The sequence below is a fragment of the Hemibagrus wyckioides genome, linkage group LG29 (assembly GCF_019097595.1).
Source record: "Hemibagrus wyckioides isolate EC202008001 linkage group LG29, SWU_Hwy_1.0, whole genome shotgun sequence".
Taxonomy (NCBI): Eukaryota; Metazoa; Chordata; class Actinopteri; order Siluriformes; family Bagridae; genus Hemibagrus; species Hemibagrus wyckioides.
The window spans coordinates 17397337-17406771 of NC_080738.1; the positions used below are offsets into that span (position 1 = coordinate 17397337).

General features: G+C 38.2%; 1 protein-coding gene across 5 annotated transcripts in view; it reads left to right on the plus strand.

Annotated features, from left to right (window-relative positions):
* The window catches only part of fbxo41 (F-box protein 41), a 33323-nt gene extending 24125 nt beyond the window's left edge, over positions 1-9198 (plus strand). For all 5 annotated transcript variants that reach the window (XM_058384983.1, XM_058384986.1, XM_058384985.1 and 2 more), the window contains 8 exons: positions 1994-2229; positions 2319-2434; positions 2751-2903; positions 3005-3100; positions 3580-3698; positions 5161-5319; positions 5655-5770; positions 7301-9198. In XM_058384983.1, the coding sequence (XP_058240966.1) occupies positions 1994-2229; positions 2319-2434; positions 2751-2903; positions 3005-3100; positions 3580-3698; positions 5161-5319; positions 5655-5770; positions 7301-7363 (1058 nt within the window). In that variant the 3' untranslated portion in view covers positions 7364-9198. The remainder of the gene's footprint in view (positions 1-1993; positions 2230-2318; positions 2435-2750; positions 2904-3004; positions 3101-3579; positions 3699-5160; positions 5320-5654; positions 5771-7300) is intronic.
* Positions 9199-9435: the final 237 nt, after the last annotated feature.

Genomic DNA, 9435 nt, shown 5'->3' on the forward strand with positions numbered 1-9435 from the left:
CAGCCTCCCTTTTCTCTTCAGAATGTGATCATTAAAAAACCTAGCTAGTGAGAAAATGCTGAGGAAGCAGATCTTACTAGATCCTAGCATCGTAGATAACGATGAATGTCAATTGAATATGTTCTAGATAATAAGTGACGTTTATGGGCGACGACTTAAACTTTATTTCATGTCAAAATAATCCTGTATTTCCCTCCATGTTGTTCTGTTTGGCCGAGTTGTACCAGATGACAGTAATTAGCAAACACACTGTGATCTGTAAGCGCTACACTGCTGTAGTGTGACTAACAAGCCCCCCAAAAAATATAGAAAGAAGCCAACCTGACAGGCACCCAGCAGTTCCTCTCCGTCTGTCTTTTCCCTCTCACTTATCTTTGGAAAAAGGTATGAAAACCCATCTCTCTCTCTCACTCTCTCTCTCTCGCGCCTACGTGCTGCACTCGTTCTCATCTCTTCAGTTTCAATATGGATGAGCGAGCAGAGCGATTACTCCCACCTCATTTTCAATTCAGTAGGCAGTGATTGAATGTTTTCCAGTGACACCTGCAACTCCCTGGTTTCATCAGTTTAGTCTTCCTCAGTGTGAAGACACCACAGCACAACAGTGTGTGTGTGTGTGTGAGAGAGTGTGACTGAGGGAAACCTGCATTCAGCATAATTGAAAAAAAAAATGACAAGAGGTATCTCCAAAATAGTACTACTGCAGGCATCTGAAAAACAAACCACCATTTTTTTTTTATTATCTCCAAATGATGATCTGGAGCAGCTTTTTGGTCTTCTGTCCAACCAAGGGGTCTTCTGACCAGACAAAAAGGTTCTTCCACCCAATCTAAGGTTTCTTCTCAACCCAAAGAGCTTTTATGTCCAACTCTATGCTTCATCCACCCTGCCTGAGGATTCTGTCTTCTATTATCCAATCTGAAGCTTCCTCTAATCACTATAAGGCTTATTCTACCAAACTGAGGTTTCTGCCCAGTCTAAGGCTTTTAGAACCAAATCTTATTCTGTCTAACCTGGGGCTTCTTCTGACTAGCCCAATTCATCTTCCACTCAAATCTGGCACTTCATTCTCCCTCCACACAAAGCAATGCTTCTTTTCTTTGTCCCAAATCCAGGGCTTCTCACCCTCCGTGAGACAAGGTCCATCCAAGTCCTTCTTACCTTCATTCAATTTAACACTTATCCTCTCCAACCTGAGGTTTTTTCTTCTGCCTAACATGAGGCAGAGAGCTGCTTGATCTGTGGGAGCACAAACAGATGTTCCTCAAATTTTGAGCCAGTCTTCAGTATTGGAAATTTCATTTCTTTGATGAAAATTGGCTTTGGGGTTAAAAAAAAGGCAGTCAACTGGGGTCAAACTATCTAGTCACAGTGACAGAAAAAAAACAATGTTCTCCTTGTCCATGAGAAATGTTTAGTGTACATAGAAATGAGGGAAGGTGTTGTATTATGGGAAAGAAAAAAAGGATTCTGGGGAAATAATGAGCTTCTTCACGGTTCTTCTCCATCAGGGTTTCTTGTGAGGTTCAGAATACTCCAGTTGGTGGATCTGTAGCTGACTGTGTGATGTAGAATTATTCTTCGATCACATGGTCTGGTTTATTTAACCGCTGAGTAGGATGCATCAGGGATGAGAATGAAATTTTTGTGGTGCTCTGGCGCCACCTTGTGGATCATGAGAACAAAATGCACAGATTCCATTGGTATAATCCAGCATGACGTAGGCGGTCACTTTGACAAACACCTTCTGCAGCCTCTTGCCCCACTTACAGGCACTCCCCCTCCTCCCAAACACCCCACCCAAAATTTTCCCTCTCATGGGTTGTATTTAAACAAATAAAATATATTTAATGCTACTTGTTGCCAGTCCAGTAAATATTGAGACACAATATGCTTCCCCCTTGTGGATAAACATGTTATACCATGCTAATCATTAGCCCATTTTGTGCACAAAAAGAACCGCTGTGCCATAATCGTTCCCTTTTCTTTTCAGGCCGTTCCGAGGGCTGCTACAAACCCTGCCATCATGAGAAGAGCCCTTCCAAGACCAGTGAGGTGGTCAGCCCCGAGGTGCTCAAAATGCGGGCGGCGCTTTTCTGCATCTTCACTTACCTGGACACAAAAACCCTGCTGAGGACGGCCGAAGTGTGTCACGACTGGAGGTTTGTGGCACGTCACCCTGCCGTGTGGACAAGAGTGCTGCTGGAGAACGCTCGCATTTCCTCCAAGGTTCTCTGTTTTTTTAAGATACCGATTATTTAAAGACCTGAGCTCAATTCAGTGCCTAAATAACAACAAGTTTGTTGTTTTATGTCCAGTTCTTGTGCACGCTCTCTCAGTGGTGTACGCAGACCCACTCTCTGATCCTGCAGAACCTCAAACCAAGGCAGAGAGGGAAGAAGGAGACCAAGGAGGAGTATCTGAAGAGCACACGGTACTTACACCTAGAAACAGACTTCTGTAAATTTATTACCTGACCTTCGGTCATATTCATGTACACACAAGAGCTCTGTCTTGACTTAACATTCAGGCTGTTGGTGCTAAATAAATATTAACTTCACCCCAAATCACATATGTAAACAACTATGAAAAACAGATGCTAGCTTAGATGTGAAGCTTGGAGTTACATTACTTTTGATTTCCTGCCCATTTGAGCTACAGAGTGATGGAGCTTCTACATGTTATCCAATTTACATGTGTAAATCAAAGCCTAGCATATGGATGATTTTGTGTGTGTGCGTGTGTCTTAGTGGGTGTCTGGAAGAAGGTCTGGAAGCATTGCTGAAAGCGACAGGAGGAAATCTGCTCATTCTGAAGGTGTCTCATTGTCCCAACCTGCTGACCGATCGCTCTCTGTGGCTGGCCAGCTGCTACTGTCGAGCACTTCAGGCTGTAACGTACCGGTCAGTCCACCAGGGGGAGCTGCTCTGTGCTCAGATTTACACACATGGTGAACTTAGAAATGTAGTTTTTCTAAATGACAAGATGTGAATTTTTTTTTAAGGAGTGCTACGGATCCCGTTGGTCAGGAGGTGATCTGGGCTTTGGGAGCAGGCTGCAGGGACATCATCTCCCTCCAGGTGGCGCCGTTACATCCCTGGTAAGATATAAAACTTGGTAATTTAATAAGCATTATATAGGACAGATGTGTGAAATAAAAATGATGTCAAGCTTTTATTATTACTACAATATTTTACTATTAGTAGTATAATTTGATTCAAATTATTAGCCGATACTTTTTTAAAACTTTCACTCCAGGCCACTAGGGGGCATTTTACAATTTTAGTTATGTTGCTAATTAAAACAGGCTAGCTGAAATATAAAGCTAAAATGTTTTAACATTATGCTAACCAGAAAATCTGATCACAAAGCGACTAAGAGTGTGAGAATCATTCTCAAAGTTTTAGCTAGCTAGCTGACTTGCGATATGTAGGTTTTAGTTATTTAAATTCCGTTACTGTGTTTGTACAACATTGTCATGTTTATATAGTGTCTCAAGGACGTCACAGACTTCAAACTTGAACTGGATTTCATTCCGATGTCAAATTCGGTCTTTTTTTTCCATTTTATGTATAATAGTCAACAACCAGCCCGCTTCAGTAACCGCTGCTTACAGACGATTGGTCGGTGCTGGCCACACCTACGAGCCTTGGGAGTGGGCGGAGCTGGATGTGGTATACAGGGATTGGCTTCACTGGGTGAGTAACAGGAAATATTTTGAATGTTATGCGGTTTGGAAAGGGGGCGGAGCTTATTCCAGCACCTAAAAGATTTTAAAAAAAAAAAATCAACCCTGATATATATATTTTAAAATACAATTACGTATTACAGATCTAGAAGACAGATTTCACCTTTAAATGACTGATTGGTCCTTATCACAATTTGCTGTACTGACAAAATGATTGCTTTCAAGGGAAAAATTGGGTATTTATTACTGTATAAAAAGCAGCTGTCAATCATCATGCTTTTAATATCTAAAAAAAAATAAAAAAAATAATCAATGTCGGCTAAATATATAAACTAAACCAGAGATATCAAGAGTTTTAAAAAGGTTCTGCAGAGGAAATGACCCTGTATAAGAGTAATGTTTGGATTTGAATAAAGAAGCCTGTAGACGCTGGAGATGAACGACTCAAGCAGCGAGTCGGGAGGAAAGAAAGATTTCCTGCATTTCTGCTATTTAAAAATAACAACTCTGACCTTTTCAGATCGCAGCTTTTATATTCGATGTCTGAAAGACTTCATTGTGAAGCTGCTTATGTTTTTTTTTTTTTTTAAACTCAGTGAAAGAAGGATTATTCCATCCATGACTTAAAAAGTAGATAGCGGATGACTAATACGAAGTTAAACATCTCTGACTCTTTAACTTCGTTCCCAAGGCAAGCTGGGTTCTGATATTTTTGTATTTTATAATAATTGTATTTTAGGATTCCACACACAGCTAAAAGAAACGAATGCACAAATTTGTTTTATTTATTTATCTATTTATTTACTAACTTGCTTATATATTTATTTATTGGCTTATTAATTTTATTAAAAGTTAGAACATAAATTAATTTGTTTCAGGCATGTTTCACACCACTAAATGTAACTATAAATGGATAAAAAATGGAAAAGATCTGTCTTCATTTTTTTAAATAAATTGAAAAGTAATCTGTTGGGATATTGTAGAGAGGAAATTGTGCGTTTTATTTTTGCTTTATTGTTTAATACGAGATGAAATTTAGGAGTTCTTACAATTAACTCGTATAAATTGCAGTTAGACAATTTTAATTCTTTATTTTTTGTCTTAAATTTCGCTTTTATTTTTACTCCTGGATGAAATAAACAAGTAATACTTACTGTGTACATGATAAGTAATTAAATTGTTAATTACTTTGAGACCCACCGCAGTGTGACGTAATGCTGAAGGCAGGACATAATATAGAAGTTATTGAAATAAAATATTTCAATAAGTTCTTTCTTTTGTCTAGTCAGATGAGAAGTAACATTAGATTGGTCAGGATAAGTTTCCTCTACTCAATCAAACGTCTTAGTTTAGAATGCTCCGCCTCTTTTGTGTTTTATGGGCGTGGTAAACTCTGACAGTAGTGTTAAAAAAATAAGCTGCATCACAGGCTTTATTGTTAATGAATGATGTGTATCGTGTGTGTGTTACAGCGAGGAACTGTATGAGGCTTCAGGTGCTGGAACTGGACCACGTCAGTGAGATTAATCAGGAAGTGGCAGCTGAAGTGTGTCGTGAAGGTCTGAAGGGTTTGGAGATGTTGGTCCTCACCTCGACTCCGGTCACACCCAAAGCTCTCCTTCACTTCAACAGTGAGTTCAGATCGTGCTTCATGCTGCCATCAACACACACACACACACACACACACACACACTAAATATGAGCAACAAGTACATATTACATATAAATGTGCAACCTCAAAGCATGTTCAGCTACTGAATGCACTCATTAATATTTAATGTTAAATGGATTTAAATACCAAATCATTGAAATTTAAATTACAAGAATTTGATTGTTTGGTTCTTATAAGTCGAGATTTGAAAGTCTTTTTTTCACCCTGGTTAAACGCATGAAAAAACCTTACTGGACAGTATTCACACTTCTTACTGACTCTTTTCTCTCTCTCTCTCTCTCTCTCTCTCTCTAGGCGTGTGCCGTAACCTGAAGTCCATCGTTGTACAGATCGGTATTGAAGATTACTTTGAAGACCCCAACAGCCCTGAGGCCAGAAAGCTCTTTGATGAAATGGTGAACAAACTCCAGGTGTGGAGAAATCCAAACACACACACACACACACACACACACACACACACTCTTCAGGGATTGGTTTCAGATGTTTCAGAAGAATTATTTGCTTGAAAACATAGTTGGCAGCTATCAGAAAGTCTATTAAAAAATCGTAAAAATATATAAGAAAGTGCTTTTTTAATAATGATGATAAAAATAATTTAAAATAAATAGCTTATTTACATAGCATTTTAACTTGGCATTAAAAATGTAACAAAAAAACTGTCTATAGTATATATTAAAGATTCATATAAGTAAGATTTACACAAAAACAGATTTAATAATAATAATAATAATAAACATTAAAATTTTGCACAATTTTATATCCGGGTAAAAAAAACAAACAATTATTTGCATGTTATTATAATATGCCGGATGTTCAAGATTTTCTCATAGCAATTGATCCAAATGATATCAGTTCAGAAAATAACTGACTTTTGTCAAATTAAATAGAAATTATGCGAATTTTCTGCTGTCGAAGGCTAACACAAAAAAAAGACTTGGTATTGAAAAATGATTGAGAGAACCAGAGCAGATTATTCACAGCGCAGGCGATCTCTCCTCTCGGCTGTTTTCGTTTCAAAACTAACACTAATTTATGTATATTCTGTATAACGCTGGAGGTATTAAATAAAATCAACATCTTGCGGGTTTCTACGATGTCCTGTTTCTGTAAAACTACACTCGCGTGACGCCCGAGAGCTGAAACTCTGCACCAAAAAAACCAAATAGGTTTTTAATCAGCCACCTCGAAGTGAACAGCAGGCGCGAAGATGCTCGAGGCAGATCTCCCATCTGTGTTATCCTCCCACCGCCGGGCTAAAATTAACCAGCCGAAGCTGCTATCGAGTCAGGGGCCACGGGCTTTTCCTGTGTCCAACCGAATCAGTGATTCGTTACTGATGAGTCACTTGGGCAAATCCTGATACTGCTGCTGATCTGGTTTCACCGTTGACTTATGAGTCAAGCAGAAGTGAATAATCTAAGGTTCAGGCCATCTGATTGTTGATCAAATGACAAAGAAGAGCTTCCTTTTTGTTTTTTCGTTGTTTTCTCATTCCTTTTATACCACTGAAAATCGCCAACAATTACAATTTACGCTTTCACTAAAGATCACGATGTGGGACTTCCTGTAATCACTTACGCTATAGCAGCTATAAAGAGTCGTTTCCTCACCATTCTCTCTCTTTTCTTGCCCTCTTGAACTTAATAACGAGCAAACATCATGTCATGTTACAGAGGAACCCCAAAGAAGCGAAGGAAGTGTACTGGAAATATCCAGAAAAATGATCCAGCTTTACCACTAAGGGTTATGAAGGAGACTCCTTTCAGAAATATTACACGAACGTCTCATTAAAGAAAACTTCCAGATTATAGATCGAATGAGCTGTTACTATGGAAACGATAACATGTTAGAAGGAAGACTTCTGATTTGCTAGCAAAAAAAAAATGTAGAAGTAGTACGTTTTTGGTCACATCCTCTAACATGACACCATTTCTCTGCAGGCTTTAAAGAAGAGGCCAGGCTTTTCCAAAATCCTCCACGTAAAGGCTGATGGTCTGTGCTAATGCCCTCTACTGCGACATGAACTGTGTAAAATCCACCAACTTCTTTATGGAACAAGCTGAATCTTCAGTTTCAGCTACCGTGATGACGACAAAAAAAGGAAACTACACGTAATCACCACAGTATTATGTTGAAGACAATTTATTCACCTGCAGCTAAATAAACGCTTTCAAGGTTTCTGGATCCGACCGATCATCTTATGAAGAAGGCGGAGTCTTCTCGAGACTGGATTCAAGCTGGACAGCTTCAGATCACGCTGACGAGATCGGATCAGGTTTCACCGGATACGTTTTTTTTAGCACAGAGCCGCAATTTTCAGCCAAGGAAAAGGTCCTAGAATGGAAACTTGTGGAACACCAGGCTTTCCAGATACACGCTTACGGAAAACGGCCTTGGAGTTGAGGGTATTTGGTGCGTCGTATTAGTTGGTATGAAACAGGAATGAAATTTAAAATGTCCACGAATCGGGATCGCATTCTAGCGAGTGTATTGCACAATAAGAGTACCAGCTTCCCGCTTTACGAAAAGAAACCGAATATGAAATTTGACCTTTGTTTTGCCCAATCAAGCAGGACTTTATGAAAGAATTATTCTCCAAGTATCATCATCATAATCATCATCATCATCATCATCATCCTAGCAACCAACCAATCAACCACATTCAGCATTATCCTAACAAGTTCTGGATCAGCCTCCGGGTTTTCCAGATGCCGTGTTGAGGGTTAGACCCGCCTGTTCATCCCACATCCTGCATTTGTGGAATACTGTGCCTCATTTGGATGACATGGTGCTTTAATTTAATTTTATTAAAACAAAAACAATCAACCACCTCATGGAGCTTCCATGCAGCTCGGCTCTCATTAGCGCCATTTCTTAACAGTTAACACACTTCACATAAACGTGAACAACGTGCCATATTTGTAGGGGTGAGCAACAACCAAAATATCAAGAAACCTTCACAAATAATGATGAGATATCTAGGTTTGTTAACGGAGCACTCAAGTTTTCAAGAAATTTACTGACATTTACTGACATTTATTAACATTTACTGAAAAAAAAAAGGTTTAAAAGTAGGAAAATAAATCATGTATGAAATAATTCTCACAACAATGATGCTAAATGTCTGAATAAATGTTAATAAAATCACAAAAATAGCCAGTATCCTCCGAACAGGAAGAAATAACTCAAAAAAGGACTCAGTTTCTTGTCAAGTTGGTTTGTTTTGCATTATATAACATTAATCTGTGTGAAATTTAACTCCAGACTTAAACACAACGGCTTTAAAAGCATGCACTAATAAACGATATGGAGGAAATGCTAATTATAAACAAGAAGACTATATACAGGGTGTTCAAGTGAACATGATCCAGACTTCCTGTCTACACCGTGAGATTATGGGACATGAGAAACTGTCTTTACTTCAAACTGGTTTTAATGTGAAATAGTCAGGACTGTGCATTAATAACATACATAATTCCAGTTTGGTGAAATACCGAGTTTCCCAGTGAAGTGAAAGGGTTTCATGTGTCCAGAGTTCCCACTTCCTTCATGTGAGGTGAATAAAAACACTTCGAAGCAGGATTCAGCTTTGATTAAATCTGTTAAGGGATTGCAGATTTGTGAAACAACAAATAGTTGTTTATAAAGAAATTGGGAACTAAAAATATCCAAATTACTAAAACACAACTTGAACTATTGGCCTTTTTTCTTTAGGCAGATGTTAAACTCTGAAAAATGTTCGCTACAAAACCTAAAAATTCACAACATCTTTAAGACCTGATTTCCCCCAAACAGACTGATGATGGTTGTGTAATTCTGAAGAAAAAAAAGAAAAGAAAAGTAAAGAAGAATGATGAGGGATTAATCAAAGAAATTTTTCTAAAAACATTTCCTCAGTGTGATGAGGCTTTTTTTTATTTTAATGTGTAAAATAATTGAGAAATTAAAATCAAACGGGGAAAGAATATATCAATCATTTTTTTAAAAATACAATTCAACAAAATAATAATAAAAAAGTTATCAGGATACGTGACAAATTTTAAACGATACAATTTTACAAGGCCATGTTGCTCAA